The sequence below is a fragment of the Canis lupus genome, chromosome 24 (assembly GCF_011100685.1).
Source record: "Canis lupus familiaris isolate Mischka breed German Shepherd chromosome 24, alternate assembly UU_Cfam_GSD_1.0, whole genome shotgun sequence".
NCBI classification, from domain to species: Eukaryota; Metazoa; Chordata; class Mammalia; order Carnivora; family Canidae; genus Canis; species Canis lupus.
The window spans coordinates 48,056,725-48,079,505 of record NC_049245.1 but is presented as its reverse complement, the minus strand read 5'-3'; the positions used below and the strand labels follow the sequence as shown (position 1 = coordinate 48,079,505).

Sequence of the window (22,781 nt, the reverse complement as noted above, 5' to 3'; positions counted from 1 at the left end):
AGCGTCCGACCACCCATCCAGATGACCCGCTCCGGGATGACCGCACAGGCACTCGGCGATTTACCCGAGCGGCTCCCACTCGGAGACCCTGCCCCAGGGGGACAGCGGCACAGGCAGGGCCCCACGGGCGACGGGCGAGCTCGAGGCCGGGGCCCGCGTCAGTTCAGGGCGGAGCGAGGCCAGAGCGGCCCCCACGGTACGACCACTGGAAACCACACCCGGTTCGCCTCTTCCCTCCGGTGCTCTCAGGAACGCGCTGCAGTTCCCCAGGGGGTACACGGCGGAGGCTGCCGACAGCCCCCAAACACGTCCGCGTCCTGATCCCCGGACGCGGCGACATCACTCTCCTCGGCCCAAGGAGCTCTGCAGACTGGACTACGGAGAGGCCGTGGGACGGGGCGAGGAGCCTGGGTACCCGCGGCCCGTACCGGAGGAGAGGCAGGAGGCCAAGGCAGAGGCGGCGGAGGCCGGAGCGGCGGGTCCGGGAGCCACGGCCGGCAGCGCCTCCGGAAGGGGAGTGCGGCTCGTCCATCGCACCCTGAGACCTCGAGACAACAAACCCGAGTAGCTTCAGGCTACCAAGTCCGCGGCGACGCTCAGAGCGGCCCCAGCAAAGGTGTACGGCACGCGCGAGCGGTACCACGTTAGACCGAGAGCAGAAAGCTGTGAGGCCCAACCACCTCCGACGGAGCCAGATTACCACGCATGCTTTTAAACTGTTAGATGGGGGCACCCGGGGGCTCAGCGGTTGGGGGTCTGTCTTCGGCTCAGGGCGTGATCCTGGGGTCCCGGGATCGAGTCCCACATGGGGCTCCCTGCGAGGAGCCTGCTTCTCCCTCTGCCCATGTCTCTGCCTCTCTCTCTGTGTCTCTCAGGAATAAATAAATAAAATCTTTCTAAATAAATAAATAAATAATAAAATAAATAAAAGGACCTATTCGGGTCCTGGTTCCTGTGACCATGACCTTGGAGATACAGTCTCTACAGACACGACTAAGTTAGGACGGGATCGCTACGGATGGGGCAGGCCCTACTGCAGTAACTGGTGTCCTTACGAGAGAGGAAATTTGGACACAGACGCACAGGGGGTCAGCCAGGTGCAGACGGAGCAGCGTGCCCGCAGGAGCCTGGGAGCAGGGAGCTGGGCGTGGGGTGGAGCCGACGCGAGGACCGCAGTCCTGCCCACCAGCGCCATAGGGGGGACTGCTCTGTTGTTCCAAGCCTCCCGGCTCCGGCGCTGAGTGACAGCAGCCCCAGGAGCCTCACGTAACATGTGATGGCTTATGACAAGTGAAGTAAACAAATCTTTGTAACTTTTTTAGTTGTTTCTGATATAGAAGTTACCAGGAGACATAATTCACAGGAAGCCAGTTCAGTGAGCTTTAAGAACATAAAGGGTAGGGGTGCCTGGGTGCATCAGTGCGTGCGCATCTGCCTGCGGCTCAGGTCGTGATCCCAGTGTCCTGGGATCAAGTCTCGCATCAGGCTCCCTGCTCAGCGGGAAGTCTGCATCTCCCTGTCTCTCCCCACCTCATTCTCTCTCTCTCCCTCCCTCCCAAATACATAAACTCCTAAAAAAAAAAAAAAAAAAACATAAAGGGTCTCAACACCCAAACTTTTGAGAACTGTGTTGACCAGACAAAGGCCGCTTACAAGCCCCGCACCAGCACAGGCACCGAGCAAGTCAGACGAGTCCTGGAAAAGACCCAGGCCGGAAGGGCAAGAAGGGTGCGGACGGAGCGTGCCCGGGGCCTCTGCCCCCCTGGGGTCCGTCCGTGTGTGTGTGTGTGTGTGTGTGTGTGTGGTCACACAGGGAAGGAGGAAGCTCCAGCTGCTCACACCGGGGCCCATGCCCAAGCGCAGGGCACAGCAAGCGTCTGGAGACGCCCACAGCACAACGCCCAAACCCATGACCTCTGGCAACTAAGTAGCGGAGACGCCTACTGCAGAGCGGTCTGCTCAAACCCATCCGGGGTCCCCATCAGCCCCTCACGGACTGTGGAGGACACCTGGGCAAACCGTGTCCAGCAAAGACGTCCACGCACACCCCGCTCACCCTCGCATTAGGGAAGACACCGGAGGGGAACCTGTGAGAAGAGGAGGTCATACCCGAACAATGCTCATAGGCCACTCAAAAGCAGCACACTTCACGGTTAGTACGTTTGGTTTTCTTTTCTTTTAAAGATTTTTATTTATTTGAGAGAGAAAGAGGAAGAGAAAGAGAGCATGAGCCAGGGGGTGTGGGTGGGGGGCACAGGGAGAGGGACAAGCAGACCCCCCCACCCCCGAGCAGGGAGCCCGCCGCGGGACTCGGTCCCAGGGCATCATGGGATCCTGCCCAAGCAGACGCTCCACCAACCGAGCCACCCAGGTGGCCCTGGTTTTCAATTTTATCCAGTGCAGGAAAGTCTGTACTGGCTGGGAAAGTACAGAGAGGTCCTTAGAAAATGCTGGAATGGTGGGGTGGTACCTACTTCCTGGCCTGTGAGGTCCTTAGAAACCTCTTACAGAAGTTTGCACTGTGCCCGGACGAGGACTGGACTGAAAGGAGGGCCTGGGAAGGCTCTGGCCTCCAGACCCGAGACCACCTCGCAGCCGCTCTTTCATTTCCCACCTGTGAGCTCACCTGAGTTGACAGAGTCAGCACTGAACTCCGAGCGGAGCTCGTCCTGCTGTGCCGCCTTGGTCTGCTCCTCCAAAACCTGGTCTAGGACGTCCAGCCCAGACGCCACGTCATGCGGGGTCAGGTCGAAGGATGCCGTCTCCTCGCACATCTTCTCCTGAGGGCCCAAGCACACCATGCTACGGCCGGTGCGGGCGGGGACTCGGGGATCCAGGAGGGTGGGTGGGGCAGGGGTGCGGGGCTACAGGAAGCAGTGGGCCCCCAAGCCCCACCCCGGTCTCTAAGGCCACGTCACAAAGCTGGTCCAACGTCAGCCATACGACCACGCCAACGTTTGAAATTTCGTTATGGGAAAATTTCCCGTTAGAATATAGATTTCTGGGGCGCCTGGCTGGCTCAGTCTAAGAGCGTGCAACTCTCGACCTCGGGGTCATGAGTTCGAGCCCCAAGCTGGGTGTAGAAGTTACTTAAAAAAAAAAAAAAAAAACTTAAAAAAGTGTATGTAGATTTCCAGCTTTTCTCAAAAGCCAGACCCGGCCTACTGGGCCTATGGTCGTCCAGGACAAGCGCCTGGAACCAAGTGGGAGCTTGAGGGTGGCCGCTGCTGACCTAGGACACTAGGCTCCGGAGCACCCAAGTGGCCTTCCTTCCGTGCCCTGGTCAAGGCCAGCCTGGAAAAACAGGGCCCTAAGCAGACGCCCCAGGAGTGGGTGGAGCAGGCTAGAGGTGACAGCGAGGGGCCGGGAGGTGGCCTCTTTGAACCGAGGTGGTGGTGTCAAGGGGCAAGCAGCAGGCCAGGCAGCCACCAAGAAGGCCCGTGGAGGTTTTGCGTGGACAGGGCCACGGGCTGGCCAGCGTGTCTTACCCAGGGCTGGGGCAGAAAGGTCTGCGTGCTCCCTGCAGGGAAGTGGGGGAGGGCAGGTGTGGCGGAGAGACCACCTGGACACTCACCACGTTGTGAGCTTCGTCGAAAATCACGACCGTCCCCTTCAGGTCGATGCTGTGTGCCCGGCGACTCTGCAGCAAGAGGGGAAGGAAGCAGGGCTGGAGCCAAGAGGCACGAGGCAGGCAGGGGAAGGCCCTCGCGCCACAGCCACCTGGCTCTACCCGCCACCACGCAGCTGGACGTCAGGCCCGACCCACACCATGCCTGCCACACAGCCACGGGGTGGAGGACGCCCAAAGCAGGGGCGAGGCGAGCGGGCTGGGGGCCAGCACTAGTACTTCTGGGCTTCGACTGCACACGATGTTCAATTTTCATAAAATAAAGTGCCTGTTCTCAGTACGCAGCTGGGTGTCGACGTGAGCACTGAGCCGGGCCAGGAGACCCACTCCCTCCCGCCCGACCTCTGGCCCGCTCCGCGCCAGCAGGCGTGCACGGCCTTTCCCGCTGTCCTGGAAGCAGCACAGCCCTTCGAGACCCAGACAGACCAGGCGTACCCTCTCCCTTTATGACTTGCTGTAATTTTCTGAATTTTCCACTCTTTTTAAGAGTCAAGGCTTTAAATTACGGTGAAGTCGAAGGTACGGGTTTGTCTGTGGCCAGGACGCTGTGCGTCTGAGCTCAGAAAGCTCGGCCTGCCCTCCCTGCTCTGTCCTAGAGGAGCGTCACGTTTCTGGCTTTTATGTTTGAGGCTGTACCGTGTGAGGTAACGGCTGAGGTTCACTCTTCTCCAAACAGGTATCCAACTACTGCAACACCAATTTTTAGGGGGAAAAAGTGCCAACCTACCTTTTCCTGCTGAAATACCTACGCAAGCTTGCTGAAAACCAAGGGCCACACATGGGTGTGCCCTGGCGGCGCCACCGTGCAAGCAGCCAGCGGCCTGGTCTGCGCTCGGCAGCGCGGCCTGGAGCCCCGACCTCTTGTCAGACCGCCCCGCTCCTCCCCTCTCTCCACTTCCCGAGGATCAGTAAGAACCACATTTTCAAGGGTGACATAGCTGTTCTGGGGCAGGCCTGGTCTTCGAGACCATGCACAAGCCCTGCACAAACCCCCAGCTCCGCGCCACGGCGGCCTGCTCCCGCCCCCTCCAGCACCCCTGCGGCTGCTGGCTCCGTGGTCCCCAAAGCTGCGCTCCTGACACCTCCCAGCCCTGCGGCACCCACAACTGCCCTCTGACGGTCTCCCCTGCAGCGGTGCTGAGGGGATGAAAGAACAGGGGCCCTGGGCCACTCCAGGGAGGACAAGCCGCTGCACACATGGAGAGTGAGCCCCGCATTAAAACAAGAGGGGTAGAAAAAAAAAAAAAAAAAAAAACACAAGAGGGGTGTGCAGAGATGGGAGGACACGTGCATCCCGAGAGCGACTGAGGGAGGGCAAGAGCGTGCAAGAGCACACTCGGCCTGCCTCACAGAGCCCAACTGGAAAGAGAAAAGCTGAGCCACCAGGGACTGGCCCTGGGGGCAGCCATGGCTCTCCCCAGTCCACCAGCCTGCCCACCCCCAGAGAGCCCAGAACGACAGACCCACAGCCCCCGCCGGGCACCACTGGGCCCAGACCAGGCAGCGGGCCACGTCCTCCCACACGCCCGCCTCTCTGACGGTCTCATCTCAGAAACGGAACCAACAAAGACTCTGACGGCCCCTCACGAGCCCAGGGACACCCCGACATCAGGAATCACCCGCCACGTGGGCGGAGACCTCACCTTGGTGTCCAACAAGTAGTTGTAAGGCATAAAGATAATGTCAGCCTGCTGCTTCAGGTTCCGAGAAAGGTAGTAGGGGCACAGCCTGGAGAAAGAGGGGACGCTGTGAGCACCACGCACCGGAGCCGGGAGGGAGGCCCAGACCAAGGAGCACTCCCGCCGGCCGAGGTGCCCTCTGATGGGCAAGCAGGAGGAAGGAGCCTCGTGCTGCATGGGGGGCCCAGACCGGAGCCGGGCCTGCGGACCCTGGGAGGGCTCACCGCACCGCGCTTCACACCATCAGCTGTTAACGTGAGCGGATCAGCCGTCTAAAAATCTACGTAAACAAGAAACCCCAGTCCCGTCCCTGGGTAGAGGAACGAGGCAATCGGAAAGCAGATGCTGTCCTGTCTCAGCACCACTCGAAGCCCTAAAGCAAACGTCAGAAAGGCAAGCATGTTCAGCGGAACCAGCCAAGGAGAGAAGCGTAAATGCTCAACCCACGGGCTGGGAGCCGGGGCTGCCCATCAGCACAGGGGCCACCGGAGGCAGGGGGAGCTTCCCTGCTGACCCCATCATGCTCAAAACCATTTATGTTTTTCCCACCTGACAACGGTTAGTTTTACACTCAGTCAAGACAGCAGAGGGCAGGAAGTGGCGTGCCCGCGTTCACCACGGCAGAGCCTGTCCTAAAGGGACGCAGCCGCCGCTGCCTGGCCGGGGCTCTTACTTGTGCTTGTTCCCGCTTTTGACCAGGTCCTCGATGTCCAGGATGGGGGTAGCCAGCTCCTGCTCCAGGCTCTTCTCTGGAGACACAGGCAACAGTGAAGACACGTCCTTAGGCCCCGTGAGTCACCACAGACCCCAGAGGGACGCCCAGGCAGCGGCAGCGGCCACCCTAGGACTCTCCCTCAGGGCAGCCCAGGCACCCAACCACCTGGGGACTCACGAGAGGCCACTGTGAGTCTCAGAGCGACCTTGGAGGGACCCCAAACCTGCATAATCCTCAGGAAGCCCTACTCTATACCTCAGACGCTAGCTGCTGGCCTGAGATTGAGCGTAAACAGGGCAGGGGACCCGTGGGGACCGGAGGAGGAGCACAGCCCCCTGCCTAACTCCGCCATCCCAGAGGCCCTCAGGCCGTGCCCTGGAAGCATCCGTCAGACAACCAGGCTTCAGTCTGGCAGCAAGTCACTTCCTCTCTCTGCTCCCTGCCCCGCCCCCGACGTCAACAGGGCAGGAGTATGGATCTGAGGCAGGGCAGATGGGGCGCCCCGAGGCAGAACCCATCTGACGCCTGACACTCAGGGCCCCTGCCCAGGATGGCAGCCCAGGATAAGCACCATTCCCTGCTAGCTGCCCAGGTGGCCCAGGGCAGGGAGGTGCTCAAGAAGGGGCCCCACGGCGGCCGCCTGCGTGTGGATGCTGCAGGTGGTCAGCAGGGCCTGCTCCCCCAGACAGAGGCAGGCAGGACTCTGGCCCTAGCACCTCTCGCCTTCCTCCCACACATGCCTCTCCTCCTCTTGGACTCCTCCCGGAGGCTCCACTCACTCTCCCCAAGGGCTGGGTGGCTGCCAGCGACGCCCCCGCATACCCCGTGCCAGGAGGGCAGCGGAGGCTGAGGCACAGCAAGGATGCGCCGTGAACATCCGACAGGACACGCGGCAAGAACCAGGGCAAAGCAGGAAGGCTGGGGGCCAGGGGAAGGCCGACGAAGCCTGGAGCCAGCAGAACAGCTGAGGCACCCTCACGTCGCCATATAGGGCCAGGGACAGTGGGGGCAGGGGGGTCACTTCCACTTCCATCGGCTCCCACCCCTCCACTCACCTCCCAGCCACTTCCTGTTCTGGCACCCACCAGGTAAGGTAAAGGATGCTGCAGGTAAGCGCACTGCAGCTGGTGGGCTGTGCAGGTGACGGGCAGTGCAGGTGAGGACAGTGCTAGTGAGGGCCGGAGCAGGTGAGGGGCTGTGTAGGTGAGGACAGTGCAGGTGAGGGGCTGTGCAGATGAGGACAGTGCAGGTGAGGGGCTGTGCAGGTGAGGACAGTGCAGGTGAGGAGCTACGTAGGTGAGGGGCGGAGCAGGTGAGGGGCTATGTAGGTGAGGGGCAGTGCAGGTAGAGGACAGTGCGAGTGAGGACAGTGCTGGTGAGGGCCGGAGCGGGTGAGGGGCTACATAGGTGAGGACAGTGCGGGTGAGGGGCACTGCAGGTGAGCGGCTACATAGGGGAGGGGCGGAGCAGGTGGGAGGCTGTGTAGGTGAGGGGCGGAGCAGGTGGGAGGCTGTGCAGGTGAAGACAGTGCAGGTGAGGACAGTGCAGGTGAGGGGCTATGTAGGTAAGGACATGCAAGTGAGGGGCTGTGCAGGTGAGGACAGTGCAGGTGAGGAGCTACGTAGGTGAAGGGCGGAGCAGGTGAGGGGCTGTGCAGGTGAGGACAGTGCAGGGGGGGTGGTGCAGGCAAGGGCTGCAGAGTGGAGAGCTGAACCACAAACCGCTGTGGAAAGGTGGCTGCAGCAGGTCCCACCGGGTTCCGCCCAAAGGCTCTGGTACATGGTAAGCTGAACACCTGCAACCCCGCCTTTGCCAGGAACGTGGGCGAGGGAGGCGGCCACAACGGGGCACAAGAGGACTCCATGAGCGCCATAGGGGGCCCCAAGGCCCATGGGAAAGCTGCACTGAGGCAGGAGGGCTGTGAGTAGAAGGCGGACCCAGCCAAGGAGAAAAGCCACCCAGGCCCCCAGGCCACACGGGCTGCCAGCTGCCCCTACCCACCCCACCCCACCCCCGTCCAGGCCCCCTGCGGCCAGGCTACAGCTCAACCTCCCATGCACCCTCCCCTGCTGTTCCGAGGGTCCCCGGTGCCGCCAGAGCAGACACCACAGCAAACACGGTGGCGAGGAGTGAGTTCCCGGGACAGGGTGCAGGGATGCCTCTCCCTGGGGGGTGAGGGACCCCCCCCAGCTCAGGCCTCCGGGAGCAAGCACTGCCCTGGATGCTGGGCACGCCAAACCCCAGCGCTATCACCTGTGCGTGCCCGAGGGCCTGTCACCTCTGAGCCTGGGTCTGAGTCCCCACCTTGAAGCAGGAAACAGGGGACCCCAACCCCACTCCAATGAAACCCCCCCAAGCCACCGAGCCCTGACTGCAGACAGGAAACTACAGAGGCCACCCCCAGAGAAGCGCCTCTGCCATTGCTCCTGGACAGATGTGAGGGACACCCGCCCGGGGAAAAGCAAAGACCAGGGCCAGCCGTCCACCCAGGGCCTAAGGAAAGTAGCAGCAGGCACCAAGGGCTGTGGGCACCTAAGGTCACACACGTGAAGCCACAGCGGGGCCAGCTATTGTCATGCCCCTGTGCCGTCACCTCAGCCACCTCTGGGAGCCGCGAGCACTCGGGGGGCCCCGGGGAAGCCACACCCACACGGGGCCCTACCACAGCCCAGGGACACACAGCAGAATCAGTGACGGGAAACAAGCCCGCAGAGGCGTCCTGGGGACCAGGCCCGGCTTCCAGAACCCCCTCCGCAGGCCAAATGCCCCGAACGAGCCGAGGCCACGTGTGAAACGCTGTCGGCTGGGCAGCCGGCCAGAAGCCCGGGGCTCTTGCTGGGGCCGCTCACGTAGATGCCGCGGCTGCCGCGCGCCCCAGCCCCAGACTCCCGGGAGGAAGCATCTGCTCTGCGTAGGACGCTCTAGGCCCCGAGAGCCCCTCCTCGCAGGGAGTGGCGACCCCGGACATCCAAGCTCCCAGACCCCGGCGCGAGAGGCCAGCCTTGCCAGGACGCCCTTCTGACACGACAGCCTTTCCTGCCCTGGTGTACGAGCCCTTCTACACACGATCCAATGGGTGCATGGTCGGGACACAGTGCCCAGCACCACCTCATCCGGCAGCACCGACGTGGCCGCTCTGGAGCCCCAAACGGGACAGCCAGCAGGCCACGCGGCCTGAGCAGCACATGCTCCAAGCCCACCTGGCTGGGTGCCGCCAACCAGCAAGAGTGGCTTCCACGAATCCTCTTACCTTCTACGTTGTTGTAGAAATGACACGAACGACTTGCTACCTTCTTTCGGCACAGGTGGATCTGGGAGGAAAAGGCAGCAGGCCCGGCTAGCGTGATGGTGAAGACAGGGCGGGGCGCCGGCCGGCCAGGGGACTCGCTACGGGCGGTGCTGCCCGGCACCGTGCCAGCCCTGGCCCACCGGCTCCTCCCTGGGCCGTCCCCTGGGGGCGCAGCCGAGAGCTCCAAGGGAACCACAGAGGCCGAGCGCGCACCCCAGAAACCCACCTGCATGTGGTTGCTCTCCTGCTTCTTCACCTCGGGGTGGATACACAGCTGCTCCCGAGAGCCCAGCACACACACCCTCGGCCTGGCGGGAGGGAGAGCGTGGGCCCAGGAACCAGAGCACCAGCCCTGGTGCCATCCAGCAGCACAAGCGTGAGCTGTGGGGCCACCGCGGAGCACCTCAACACGTGACCCGCGTGTGCACCTGGGAAGCCAAGGGAGCGGCCGTGGCCAGAACGTGCCCTGGGCTCGGGAGGCGCTTCCTCCGCCGCACGGCCCAGAGTGAGCAAGGAGGCAGGGCAGGGGACACACGGGAGGACACCCGCCGACCAGGCCCCCGGCCCCACGAGGCTGGTGTGAGACCCTGGGACGGCCCCCGCCCTGCAGTGGAGGCGGCCTCCTTCCCTCCACACGACCGGCACGCAGCCCCCCACCACAGCTGGCGGCAGCGCCCCCCGGGAGCGCAGGGTGCTAACCCCAAGGCGGGACGTACTCTGGGAGCTGCTGCCTCGTCAGCAGTGGGCGGCAGGGACAGCATGGCCCTGGCTGCAGCCCAGTGCACGGCACATGCTGGAGCGCAGCAAAGCCTCAGAGTGGGGTCCAGGCACAGTGCACCGTGAGCCACCTTGCCAAGGCCACCTCCACCCCCCCATACCTCAGAGGCAGGGTGAGCGCGCAACCTACCGGTAGGAGGTGTTCCGCAGCTCGCGGATGACCTGAGTGAGCTGTGAGTGGGTCCTGGAGGCATAAATGATCTTTGGGATGTCCGCGTAGCAAGCTGCCCGGGGACAAGGAAGCAGAACAGGTCACACCTCCATGACACAAAGTTCTGGTGTGCTGTTAACCCAGGGGCACTTGGCTACCTCAGCCCTGCGCCCCTAGTCCGAGGAATGACCTAGGGGGACATGTGTGGCCTTCTCGTTTGGCCACACGGTCATGACCTCAGGCCTATGGCGAGAGAGGACGTAGCAGCTGCACCGGGAACTCACCAGCCCGCTCTACCCCGTGGCCACCTCTTTGCAGAGGCCCCAGAGGAGCTGAAAGGAGCCTCACCTGCGCCGGCATCTGCAGCGGCATCTCCCCAGGATGACAAGGTGCGATCAAGGAAAAGCTCCCCTTGCACCCTCTCAGCAATCTTGTGGGCAGAGATGGCGTCACGGAGGTGCTCCCGCCAGGCCAGCGTGCTGCAGAGGAGGCACAACGTCTTCCCCGTGCCGGTGGGGCTCTCCAGGATGCCATTTACTCTCTGAATGGGGCCAGGAGCAAGGTCACGGGAAGCAGGGGAGAGGCACTGCAGACCACAGCCCACCTGAGGCGGAGGCGGAGGCCACCCCGCAGGTAGCACAAGGCCTGGGGACAGTGATAACTTGACAGAGCTTCGCTCAGGCCACCAGCCAAAAGCTATGAGCTAATTCGGCCCTCGTTAGCAAACAATTTGCAGAGCATTACTCAAACCTCGACGGTATTTTTCAACTTGATATAAATAGTAAGGTGACTAATCAGGTGCCAAATCTCAACACAGAACATCGCTCCGTGACTTTGGCCGCAGGTAGTCCGTGCTGAACAGAACCTGATGACCCACATACACCTCAGACGGGAGCCCGAGCAGCAGGCTGGGGAGACACGGAGGCAAATGGGCACCGCCGTGCTCCTTGTGCCCGGGCACGGGAGTCCGTGCCCACAACAGCGGCCAGGAGCTGGGCTGCAGAAGGCTGGGGGCTGCAGGGCCGGGGGCCCGAGCCGGATGCACGAGAGCATGCCAAGAGTCAGCCAGCGACCTGCACCCCTCTGCCTTCCAGAACCCCCCGAGCTCAAACCCCTTCCCAAGCGAGGACGAGACGCTGAGTATCCAGCCCCGTGGGAATACTTCCTTCCCCCAGATCCTCAAACTGCTGGCTGCTCCTCCATAAGTGGCCTTGGCTCAAATGCCACCTCCTCAGAAGGGCCCTCAAGGTGCTCCCAAGCCTGTGACCTCATGACCTTCCCTCCGAGCAACAACGACCTTTCTGTCCTCGTGTCTCCCGTGTCTCCTAGAACACCAGCCCCGTTTAGGACTGAGCCCTGCACCGGGGAGGAGGCCTGGTACCCAGCAGGGCTCAGCACGAGTGACCCGGGAGTGGAGCTACGCTGCGTCAGGACTTGGCTGAAGCTCCGCCCGTGCTGACCCACCCGCGGCTGTACCTTCTGCAGACACTCCAGCACCTTGCTCATGTACTCCTCCTGGCATTTGTAGGGCTCGAATGGGAAATCCACGGCCACGCCGTTCAGGGTTATCTTGGGCATGCTGGCCCGTTCTCAGGACACAGGCTGGCTGACACCCAGGCTGTGGGAGAGACACGACCCCTCTGAACATGGGGTCTCAGCCACTGCAGATGAGCGATGCCAGCCCGCGGCTGGGACCCCACGCTGTGCTCCACGGGAGGCCCGACGGCACAGAGGGGCACCAGGAGCCTGCAGCCAGCCTTCCTGGGGCGCCAGGCCACTTGGGCAATGACGCAGCCGCCCCGCGCGGTGGGACGGCCGGCCTGGGACACCGGGGAGGGGAGGCGCAGCCCCTGGGCCTGCCTTGCGCTCCGGTCCCAAACCGGTCCCTCGAGCTCGGGGAGGGGCGGCCGGGCCCACAGGACGGGCAAGAGCCAGGGCCGAGCAGGGCGGCACACGCCGCGCCTGCAATCCCGCAGCTGCGCGGAGCTCGGAGGCCCGCTCCCGGCCGGGCGCCCGTGCACCGGAGCCAGTTGGCGCCAACACTGCGCGCCGGCCCCTCGCGCAGCCGCCCCGGAGGCCCCGCCCCCGAGGCCCCGCCCCGCCCCCGAGGCCCCGCCCCCGAGCGCAGGAAAACCACCGGCCCCAGAATGCAGCGCGGCACAGACCCGCGCGGGCCGGGCGGCGCGGGGCCTGCTGGGAGCTGCAGTTCCCGGAGGCGCGTGCGGCTCGGGGCGCCGGTGCCGGGGTCTCTGCGGCCGGCCACTCACTCGTCTCCGCGGACAGCCTTCCGCGGCCGGGGGGCCCCCAGGATCTGCCCCAGGTCAGCCGAGGCCCCGCCACCGCGTCGCGGCCGCCGTCGGCCGGTCCGGACCCCGCGGGCTAAGGCGCTCGGCCGCCTCCGGACGCCCTGCACTTCCGCTCCCAGTTCCGGTCCGCAGGGCGTGGCTCCGGGCGGAAACCGTCCCGCGGTGGAGGGTCCGCGCGCTGGGTTCCGGCCCCGCCCTGAGCCTGGGGCCCCGCGCGTCCACCGGGGGTGGTGTGCTTCCGGCCTCCCCCGCCCCGCCGTCCGCCGGCGCCCGCCTTCCAGCGCCCTCCGCGGCCGCGCCCCTGCGTTGCCCGGGCTCGTGGGACTGCCCCGCCCCATCCTGGGGCGCCTCGGGGCTCTTCCCCGCCTGCCCGGCGGTGTCCGCACCCGCGTCCGCGGGGGGTCACGTGGGCCCGGGGCCTGCCCACCCCTTGGGCGTAGCTGTTCGGACGCCCCAGCATGGTCCGAAGGGCGCCGGGAGGAAGCCGCCTCTGGGGAGCTGCCAGCCCGCGGCCCGCAGCCCGCAGCCCGCAGCCGCCTGGCAACGCCGCCCCCGGAGCTGCGGGTGGGCCCCGTGACGTCCCTGCCCGGAGGCCTCGTGCTTGGGGGGCCTGGGGGCCGCTGGCGGGGAGAGGACTGTCCCACCCGCTCCAGTCCAGCTCAGGCGTGGACAGGTTTGTCCTCCCAACGGCCTCTCAGATAAATCCCTCCTTATGGGATCCCTTATGGGATCCCTGCCTTCGGCCCAGGGCGTGATCCTGGGTCCTGGGATCGAGTCCCACGTGGGGCTCCCGGTGCATGGAGCCTGCTTCTGCCTCCTTCTGTGTCTCTGCCTCTCTCTCTCTCTGTGACTATAATTAATTAATTAATTAATTAATAAAATAAAAAAAATTCTCTCCTTATGGGGTCCGGGCCGGTGGGGAGCAGACCGCCTAAAGCCAGCAGCCCCGGGGCTCAGAGCCCTGAGTCCTGCTCTTCATTTCCACCCCCGCGTCTTCTAAGAGCAGAGGCCTTGGTGCTCCCGGAGGCCCAGGCAAAGCAAGGCAGGACCCACAGGCTCGGGGCCCCTGGGCCCAAACCACAGCCAGCGCACAAGCTGTCCGGTCGCACGTCCTCTGTGGGACTGCCCAGCCCGCTAGAAATGATAACTGGCGATGCCACATCTGAACCTAATCGCAAAAGATGAGAGGAAACGGGCCCAAGGCTGGCGGTGACCAGCCCCGCCCAGCAGGCGCAGAGATCTTGGCCAAGTCAACAAAGCTGAATGGAGAGCCTGCTCTTGTGGGCCCTGTGGGGTACACTGTGGACCACAGGACACGTTAACCCGTCCCACTTGCCATGTGTGCACCTGGAGGTGTGCCTGTATTCACGTCTGCCGGGCCTGCGGGCTGCCCCCCACCCTTCGGTCTGTCCCGGCCCGTCCCCTTTCTGAGCCTGCCTCACCTCTCCACAGGCTCCCGAGGCTTTCCACGGTCTGATTCCTGGCCTTAGGACCTACTCGGTTGTGGAGCAAGTGCTTCTCTTGACCTCCGTGGCTTCACCCCTCAAATGGGAATGACACTCCATCCATACGGCTTCCCGGGCCCAAAGGGAGACGAGATGGCCCTTGCAGCAAGGGGCCCACCGCCTCTGCCAGGCTCTCCCTTTGCAGGTATCAACCAGAACCCTATGCCCAGAGAGGAGGGGAGGCGTGGCCCCACACGTGACCAAGTGCACCCCTCTTCTCCATCATCTGGACACCGGCATTGTTGTCACCTCTTACACTTGAGAAACAGACGTATGAAGAAGTCAGAAACTGGGTCCCAGCCGCACGGCAAGTGGGGTGTCAGCTGGGGTTGTTCTCCTCTCCAGCTGGCTCCCAGGGCTTTGTTCTAGGCCTCGCCACCCCTGCCGTTGACCCTCTTTTCTGCCTCAGAACCGACTCGCCCTCCGGGATGCTCCTCGGAGGACCTTCCCGACCCATCCCGACCCCCACTGTCTGTGACGCGCTCTCAGCACGGGCCTGGGCACACGGAAGGCGCCTCCCGGCCAGGCGGGCTCCCCAGCCCCACCCTGATGTGGGGACCCCCTCCTCTCCCGCCCCGCCCACCCTGCCTCCAAGCCCGCACAAAGCCCAGTTGGGGCAGCAGGGGGGTCTAAGGGGTAAGCAGTGGGTGGATGGGCCCCGGCCGCAGCACCCCACCCCCGGGCCCAGCTGGGCGCTCCCCTCCCACCGTCCCCTCCCTCTGACGGCTGCGAGCCCCTGCCACAGCCAGCCAGGCGCTGGCTCTCCTCGCTCTGCGCCCGCCTCCCGCCCTCCCTGCTCCCTCCCCTCCCCTCCCCTCCCCGGCACTGCAGCATTCGCCGACTGCAGCTCCAGCCGCCGCCCGCGCCTCCCGGCCTCCGCAGCCCGCGCCGCCAGCACCATGGCCAGCACCCTGTCCGGTAGGCGCGGGGCGCGGGGCGCGACTCCCCGGGCGGCTCCCCCCCGCCCCCGGCCCGCGCTCTGCCGGGGCTGCGAGCACCGGGCGCCCCAGGGCGGGGGCCGCGCCTTAGAGCCCCCGGGGTGAGGGCGGGTTTGGAGGCGCGCGGCTGGGTGGGCGGGGGGGGGGGGCGCGGCCCCTGGCGGCCCTGGCCGAGGGAGGGGGCGGCAGGGGGGCCCGGCGGGAGCTGCGGGCCTCCGCGGCTCCGGGGGCTGGAGGGCGCTGCGGGAAGGCGGGGGAGGAGAGCCCAGCCCAGCCCAGCCGCCGCCCCTCCGCCGCCCCTCCGCCGCCGCCCGGCCCGGGGTCCAGCCAGCCGCCGCCCTTGGCGCAGCGGGGCTGGGGGAGGAGGGGCCGCGGCCGCTTCCAAGCCTCCCCCCGGGCCGCCCCTCCTCCGCGCGCCGCCCCGCCTCCCCGGCTGCGGATCCGCCGCCCGAGGCCGCGACCCCCTCCCTCCCGGCCTGCGCCACCGCCACCGCCACCGCCACCGCGGGGCCCAGCAGTTCCTGGCGCCTGCGGGGCTGCCGCCACCCTGGCCGGGAGGGCTCGCTCCCCGGGCGCACCCTGCCCTGTCTGGCCGCCCCAGGACCCACTTCATCTCTGCGCCCTCGGCCTCCGGGGACGTCCGGGCAGCAGCTCCCCCCAGCAACGCCCCTTCTCCCCCTGGACCCGAAGCTCCACTCCCAACACCCCCTCCCCTCCCCTCCCTCTTGGGGGTCCCCTCTCCCCAGCCAGCCTGGTCCCCTCCAGGGGGAACACACGCTTTGGCGAGCTCCACTCTCACGTGTGCCGTGTCCAGCCTCTCAGGCCCCAGGTGGCACCTGACCACGTGTGTCACTGAGCACACCCCTCCTGCACCCGGGCCTTCACCTGCCCCCTGCTCTCTGGTTGATCTCCTCGGAGATATTCAGCTCAGCTTTGGGCAGGGTCGGAGGGTGGTCTGTCCTTCTCACGGCCAGAGTGCCACCCCAGTGCCCCCATCAAGGCAGGGCTTGGGGCCCTGGCTCAGGATCGTGCCCCAGTGGGAGACAACAAGCATGGGTGGGAGATGCTCTCAGCCTTTTCTCTTACTTCACCTCTTCCGTAAAAACCCTCCTCAGTAGGCTTTATTCCTGCCTGACAGACAGGCAGACAGGGTAGGTGGCGAAGGGACAGAGCCAAAGCTGCCCTGGCGATGGCCCCCGGGGGTGGGAGCGCAGGCTCTGACCTCCCGGCCCCCTGGCGCCAGCCCAGTCTCCATCGCCAGGCTTTGGGCACTGCCGACCCACGCTTCGTCCCAGGGTTTTTCTGGATGTCCACGTTGCTGCTGGCGTGAAGAGGGAAAGCAAAGCGCCATCAGTTTTGTCCAGCACGGCCACCGCCTCATAGATGTGCGATGTGCCAGCTGGAGAAGTGCCCCTGGCCAGAGTCACAGGGCTGGGCCTCCCGTGTCGTCATCAGTGCAGCCCACACGTGTACACGGCTGTGCTCACCTCCATCGAGGTTTGACAGGCGGGGGGCCTGGCCCGGAACTGGCTGCGTGGGCACGTCAGTTGTGGCCAAAATCAGTTGGAGTGAATCCCAGGGGCTTGTCTGTTAAAAGGCCTCCCTGGTTGGAGCAGCCACTGACCTTCCCTGCCTCGTGGCCTGTCTGCCCCAGCTCGCTGGCGGGCTTCATCTCGTCTTGAAGAGTCTTGTCTGATGACCTTGTCGTCGGCACAAGGTGGACCTCAGCGTTCTCTTCCTCTGCTGGCTGAAGAGCCGTGGCTCCACCTTTCCCTTGAGCGCCTGCTGACGGCCGTGCTGGTGGGACTCCTGGGGAGGTGGCCGGGTCTGGTAGCCTTCCCACTCGGCTCTTCACACACTTTTGTAGACTCGTGCTCATGTTTCTCTCCTTCTGCAACTCTGTGGAGCTGAGAGGGCTCGCACACACGACCTAAACCCTCAGGGCCTCATCCGGATGGGGGTGATAGTGACAGCGCCTCTCCTGGGCTTGTTTTGGGGGATGAACAGGGTACTTCAGGAAAGGTGCTTGGCCTAGTGCCTGGCAAGAGGCGGGAGCCCAGTCCATGCCGGGCCGTATGACTCTTGCAGCCTCATTTCCCAGAGTTTCCTGCCCAGAGGAAGGTGAATCTGCTGGAGAGTCCTGCTTCTGACTTTGACTAGTGAGAGGGCGGCCCGAGTAGCAATCCGCTCCATCTGTCAGGAAGCAATTAGCAGCCTTCGGGACCCTTTTAGGGGTGTGGGCATCTGTGGGCACTCTGCCCTCCCAGGTCTGGATAGGCGCCCCCTCCTCACCGCCGTGAGGCTCCCACCAGGAAGGTGCAGTCGGAGGCTGGGAGTCCTGACCAGGCTCCCATGCTGTCGTGCTGTGACTCTGGGTGGGCTCCTTGCTGTCTGGGACTCACTCTCCCTCCCCCTCTCTCTCTTCCCTCGGTAGAAATGAATCCGACAAGGGTTTCTGTCGGCTGATCTTAAGGGTTACTTGGGACTCACCTCATGAGTGCTGCCATTATGGTTTCTGTGCCGCTGTAGGCTGACCTGGTGCCTTCTAACTCTTGCTCATCTAGGACCTAAACATCCAAAGGCCATCGTGCATTTTTTTTTTTTGCATACTTCACATTTACTATGAAAAGGAAGGAGATGAAAGCAATGCAGCTCATGGCAGAGACTTGTTTTTAGTGACTCCCTGAAGTGAGTGATGGGAAGGAAGAGACGAGTCCTGGCTGGTGATGTGGAGAAACACATCCCAGCTGTCTGTGGTGAGGTGCCTAGAAGGGTCTGGGCCTCGACCTCTCCCCTCTGCAGGGAGACATGGCCTTCAAGCCCCTGCAGCTCTGAGGACACAGGTGTCACTGCTGTTCTGAGCTGCTGGGCCCAGCCCTGCTCTCCAGCCCCAGCTCTACAAATTGGCCAATTTCCCCACCTGCTGCCCAGTCCCTTCCGACTCGCAGCCAGACCACAGAGCAAACCTCCCTCCCAAGCCCCCTTCTAGGGGTGCCCCTTCCCACAAGGCTCCTTCAGATGAGTCTTCTGGGAAGGAAGCTCCTCGTGGGCCATCAGCCTGGGAGAAACAAAGCTGGAGAATCTCTGTGACCGTCAGGCACTAAGCTGCATCCCTATTACCAGCCGCGGGACACAGTCCTACCCTTTCCTGGTTGGACACTGGCCCCCCAGGGCTCCGAGAGCTCTGACTTCAGTCTCCAGCACACCCCCCATCCTTCTCCCCTCTATCCTAGCAGTGCAGTGCTCTCAGCTGCCCAGCCTCCCTTCCTGCTGAGGGGTGACAGTTATTCAGAAGGGAGCTGCCCCAATATTTGTCTGTAAACGTGTTCTTCCTCTGTAATAAATGCTCGTCTTCCTGGGAACACTTCCTCTCAAGGCCGAGAGGAGCTTGAGCAGCTGTGAGGCCCCAAGCTCCCCGCCTATGTGCTAAACTCATTTGGGGGTTCCCGCATGTGGTGAGGAAAGACTACCTGGAGGGTGGGAGAGGCAGTGCCTGTTGCCAGGAGGCGGGTGGTGGCAGGGTTAGACCAGCCCCTTCCTTCGTGGCCTCTCCCAGGATCCAAGTACGTTCCCCTCCTGAGCCTCCCTCTGAGCAGGGGCCCGGCTATTTCCCCAGCCTTCCCAATGCCCAAATGTCTCCCGGGCCACTGCTTCTGAAGAGCTGGCCTTGCCTCGTCTTATACGCTCTAACTCCCCAGCCATGTAGTGTGACGTACTCCTCTGCCTACTTTTTAAAGTTAACTTTTAACAGCACAAGTAATGCACAAATAGATTATGCCTGTGAAAAATAAAACTGACAAGTCAAGCCAAAATCCCCTTTGAGGCCTGTGTCCATGGCCCCCCTGCCTCCCAGCCTCCTGAAGCCAATGGCCAACATGCACATCCTAGCCCTGCTTCCCCTCCACACCCCTTAAAGTCTCTCCTTGCTGCCTGCCCGGGATTCCTTCGTGCTCCCTGTAGAGTCTCTGGGGCTCTCTCTAGGAGGACCCGGGTCATCAGGACATTTAGATCAAATGACAAAGTTCTCTGCGGTGGTTGTGGGAAAACCCTGCTCACCACAAGCTGTTCCCTCAGACAAGAGCCTGATAATTTCTGTCCCGTGTCCTGTTTCTATACCAACACTTTTCCCGACCTCACATTAACTCAATTTTAAGACACTGTCCGGTGTGAAATTTGATCAGGAAGTTTCTTGTTCATCTAAACCCTTTGTCCAAATTCATCTGTGCTCCTTGGAATATCACTTCATGGAAGCCAGACCCCCTCTCTGGAGACCTGCACCAGCTTCTCCAGCTAGGGAGGGGGGAGGATGGGTCTCTGAGCCTCCTAGTCTTTGGGATCTGCTAGAGTGGTGGAAAGGACACGGACCACCTGGGATTGCACTTGAGGAGCTCTGGGCAAGTCACCCTAGCCACCAGGGCCCACTATCATCTCAGTGGAGCAGGGGGACAGTCTTGGGCTCGAAGATTGTTAAGCACTAGTGAGACACCGGGCCAGCATGTCTACCGTGGGGCCTAGCTTGTCACGAATAGGTCACAAAGAACTCAATTATTTCCATCTGGCAGTGGGCTCCTCCCCTTCACCTGCCAGGGCGCAGGGCCTCAGCGGACGAGCTCAGCTCCTCTTCTGGGTGGGCACGGGCTCTGCAAGGCCAGAGGGCCGGCTCTGGTACTGAGCAGACAACTCCCCGCATCTGGCTGGAGCCCGACGGGGAGCCCCGGCCTGGTGATCTCGGGGTCTCAGCTGGGTCATGGGGTAAACAGGGGGAGGGGGGCGCACACAGGAGGAAGTCTGAGGGCTCCACCCACATGTACAAGCCAAGAAGGTGCTGCCTGCAGAAGCTCCACGTCTGTGCTGGCCCAGGCAGGAGTATGGTGGTTAATACCTGTGAGAGGGGAAGGGGAGGAAGGAGGGCTACTCGGAAATACACAGTGACAAAGACTCATGGAGACGGAAAGAGAGAGACAGAAGGAGTCAGGAAGGAGGATGAACGGAGACGGATAAAACACAGCCACAGAGAGGAAAGAGGCAGAAATGCCTAGAAAGAAAAGGAGGAAGAAGGCAGATACTAAGCGAAGAACGCAGAACGCAGGACAGCCCACGGGGGGTGCGCCCAGGGACAGACCAGGCCCCCTTCTGGTCAGCTTCAGGCGGGAAGAGGAGAGGTGTAGGGGGCAAGAGAATAGGCTTCCAGAGAGACGCAGCGTGGGGGGTGCCGGGGAGGAAGGACGGCGGCGCCCGGCGCCCTCACTGCTGGCCTCACGCCCACAGCCTACAAGGAGAAGATGAAGGAGCTGTCGGTGCTGTCGCTCATCTGCTCCTGCTTCTACTCACAGCCGCACCCCAACACCATCTACCAGTATGGGGGTGAGTGCCCCACTTGGTGGGCGCCCTCCTTCTCCTCCCCTTGCTCCCTGCTCCCGCGGCCTCTCCGGCCCACCTCCCCGCACCTCGGCTCAGCTGGCGTCCGGAGAGCCGGCCTCGGGTGGGAGGTGGCCCTGGGAGCTCAAGGAGTCCCACGTGAGCAGCCGCGCCCCCTCCCGCGGCCCTGGATTTGGGCAGGAGCTGGGAAGGTGTCCCCTCAGAGCCTGAGCCCCCGTGTGGTCTTGCAGACATGGAGGTGAAGCAGCTGGACAAGAGGGCCTCTGGCCAGAGCTTCGAGGTCATCCTCAAGTCCCCTTCTGACCTGTCCCCCGAGAGCCCAGTGCTCTCCTCTCCCCCCAAGAGGAAGGACACCTCCCTGGAGGAGCTGCAGAAGCGGCTGGAGGCTGCTGAGGAGCGAAGGAAGGTGAGGAGCCCACCTCTGCCCCCAGGTCCCAATGAGGGTGGACACATGGGTCCCTGAAGCACAGAGTGTTCCAAGCCGCCTCTTGGCTGTTGGCTGGGGTGGGGGGCTGTGGGGGGATGGAGAGGGTCTCGTGGTTCCCTGCTCTCCTCTTGGAAGATGAGAATGGGACAGGGAGGTGAACGGGGTGTCCATGGGCATGGCCAGCAGGGGGCCCTGGGACTCGAGCCTGGGCTGGCATCCCTCTCCAGGGGAGGGAAGGGGGAAGAAGGGGACTCCCCCATGTGTTGGGGACCGAAAGCCCAGGACCTGCTGGGAGCTCTGGGCCCTGGGAGAAGTGCCTCTTCCCCTCACACCAGCCCCACGGAGCCGGAAACACACACACACACACACACACACACACACACACACACACGAGTGCAGTCTGGCTCCAAGTCCCTTAGAGCATGTCCCCGTGACACCTGGGGACCTGGGCCTGCGGGGGGTGGCCAGCAGCGACCACACGTGGGTGGGCTCGGCGGCCCGCGCCCCTCAGCTCTCTGCGGGCCACCAGGCAGTCCCCGCCCCAGAAGGGCTGGACGGCGGGGACCAGCAGCCCGGGTGTCCGCAGCCCTGGGGGCCTTTGCACGGCGCCGCCCCTTAGGGGCCCAGAGCCCGGGCCTACCAAGCACCTACTTGGCGCTCGGGGCGCAGCCGTCGGAGGGCACGGTGCGGGCTCCACGACAGCCCGGAGGTTTTGAATCAGCGCAGCTGCCCGGAGGCGGCGGGAGCCAAGGCCCGCGTTGCTGGGGCCCCCCGCGGCTCCGGGCCTGTCTGGGGCTGAGCTCTCCGCGCCGGGTCTCGGCGGGCCCAAGCCCTCGGCCCCCCAGCTCGGGCCAGGCGGGGGGCGGCGCTCACCTCCCCCCCCCCCCAGACGCAGGAGGCGCAGGTGCTGAAGCAGCTGGCGGAGCGGCGCGAGCACGAGCGCGAGGTGCTGCACAAAGCGCTGGAGGACAACAACAACTTCAGCCGCCTGGCGGAGGAGAAGCTCAACCACAAGATGGAGCTCAGCAAGGAGATCCGCGAGGCGCACCTGGCGGCGCTGCGCGAGCGGCTGCGGGAGAAGGTGCGCGGGCCGGGCCGGGCGGGGGACCCCGGGAAGCCCAGCAGCCGGGGGCGGGGGGGCGGCGCGCAGGGGACTCGGCGCCCACAGCCCCGGCCCCCAAGGACGCGCATGGGGTCCGAGCCACAGGAGGGAGGAGCCGCCTTAGGGCCGGGGCCAGGGAAGCCCCAGGAGCCCCCTCCTCCCCCGCGGCCCCTTCCCAGCGCTCCGCAGCCCCGCTGCTCCCCGCCCTGCCCGGAGACAGCCCAAAGTGAGGCGGGAGCCCCCTAGGAGTGGCCCCTGCTTCTGCCCCCCGGGGGGGTACCCTGGAGCCTGCAAACCCCAGGACGTCCCGAGTCCCAGCTCTCTCTGGTTGGGGAGCAACCCGTGTGGCAGCGAGGGCCAGCGCCACTCAGGGCACACTTGGGGCGGGGGTGCTGCGGGCCTCGTCTTGGGCAAGGTGTCCTCCTCGGTGGCCTCTCCTGCACCTCGGAGGGTCCCTGAGGCCTGCTGTGGGGGCTACCCCCCCCCCCCGTGCCCGCAGGAGCTGCACGCCGCCGAAGTGCGCAGGAACAAGGGGCAGCGGGAGGAGATGTCCGGCTAAGGGGCTGCGGGCCGCAGGCGCCTGGATCCTGAGAGGAGACGTCCACACACGCGGGCTCTGGTTTCGTCTTGTCCCACTTTGTCTAGATGCAACTCTTGTTCCTGCTCCCTCCTCCCCTGCACTCCCAGCTCCTGCTTCTCTTTCCGCTCTGAGCTGCCCAGTCCTCGTGGCATGTCGCTCTCCACAGGCGCGCCCTCCTGGAGCCACCAGGGCGTGGCACGGTCCCTCAGTTCAGGCACAGGCCAGGCACTGGCCAGGCCCCCTCTTGGTGGCCCTCTTAGCAGATGTGGTGACAGCCTCAATAAATCCAGTGGTGGTAGCAGGAA

General features: G+C 64.2%; 2 protein-coding genes across 13 annotated transcripts in view; one reads left to right on the top strand and one right to left on the bottom strand.

Annotated features, from left to right (window-relative positions):
- Window positions 1-12,664, bottom strand: part of RTEL1 (regulator of telomere elongation helicase 1) — a 28,778-nt gene extending 16,114 nt beyond the window's left edge. For 4 of the 10 annotated variants that reach the window (XM_038572880.1, XM_038572881.1, XM_038572887.1 and 1 more), the window contains exons 1-10: window positions 12,507-12,664; window positions 11,704-11,857; window positions 10,588-10,780; window positions 10,219-10,312; window positions 9,538-9,739; window positions 9,273-9,333; window positions 5,981-6,056; window positions 5,272-5,356; window positions 3,575-3,640; window positions 2,627-2,780 (exon numbers count right to left, since the gene is read on the bottom strand). In XM_038572880.1, the coding sequence (XP_038428808.1) occupies window positions 2,627-2,780; window positions 3,575-3,640; window positions 5,272-5,356; window positions 5,981-6,056; window positions 9,273-9,333; window positions 9,538-9,739; window positions 10,219-10,312; window positions 10,588-10,780; window positions 11,704-11,817 (1,045 nt within the window). In that variant the 5' untranslated portion in view covers window positions 11,818-11,857; window positions 12,507-12,664. Of the gene's footprint in view, window positions 1-2,626; window positions 2,781-3,574; window positions 3,641-5,271; window positions 5,357-5,980; window positions 6,057-9,272; window positions 9,334-9,537; window positions 9,740-10,218; window positions 10,313-10,587; window positions 10,781-11,703; window positions 12,236-12,506 lie in introns of those variants that run through there. The other 6 variants (XM_038572886.1, XM_038572888.1, XM_038572882.1 and 3 more) reach the window with 5 other exon arrangements.
- On the top strand, window positions 12,432-22,781 carry STMN3 (stathmin 3). Of its 3 annotated transcripts, none has more exons than XM_038572897.1 (6): window positions 12,432-12,559; window positions 13,998-14,195; window positions 20,257-20,352; window positions 20,598-20,773; window positions 21,684-21,875; window positions 22,396-22,781. In XM_038572897.1, the coding sequence occupies exons 2-6, from the start codon at window positions 14,093-14,095 to the stop codon at window positions 22,453-22,455; spliced, it is 627 nt and encodes a 208-aa protein (XP_038428825.1). In that variant the 5' UTR covers window positions 12,432-12,559; window positions 13,998-14,092; the 3' UTR covers window positions 22,456-22,781. The 3 variants fall into 3 exon arrangements, with proteins under 3 accessions (XP_038428825.1, XP_038428826.1, XP_038428827.1); XM_038572898.1 differs by lacking the exon at window positions 12,432-12,559 and adding an exon at window positions 13,094-13,218; XM_038572899.1 differs by lacking the exons at window positions 12,432-12,559; window positions 13,998-14,195 and adding an exon at window positions 14,841-14,968.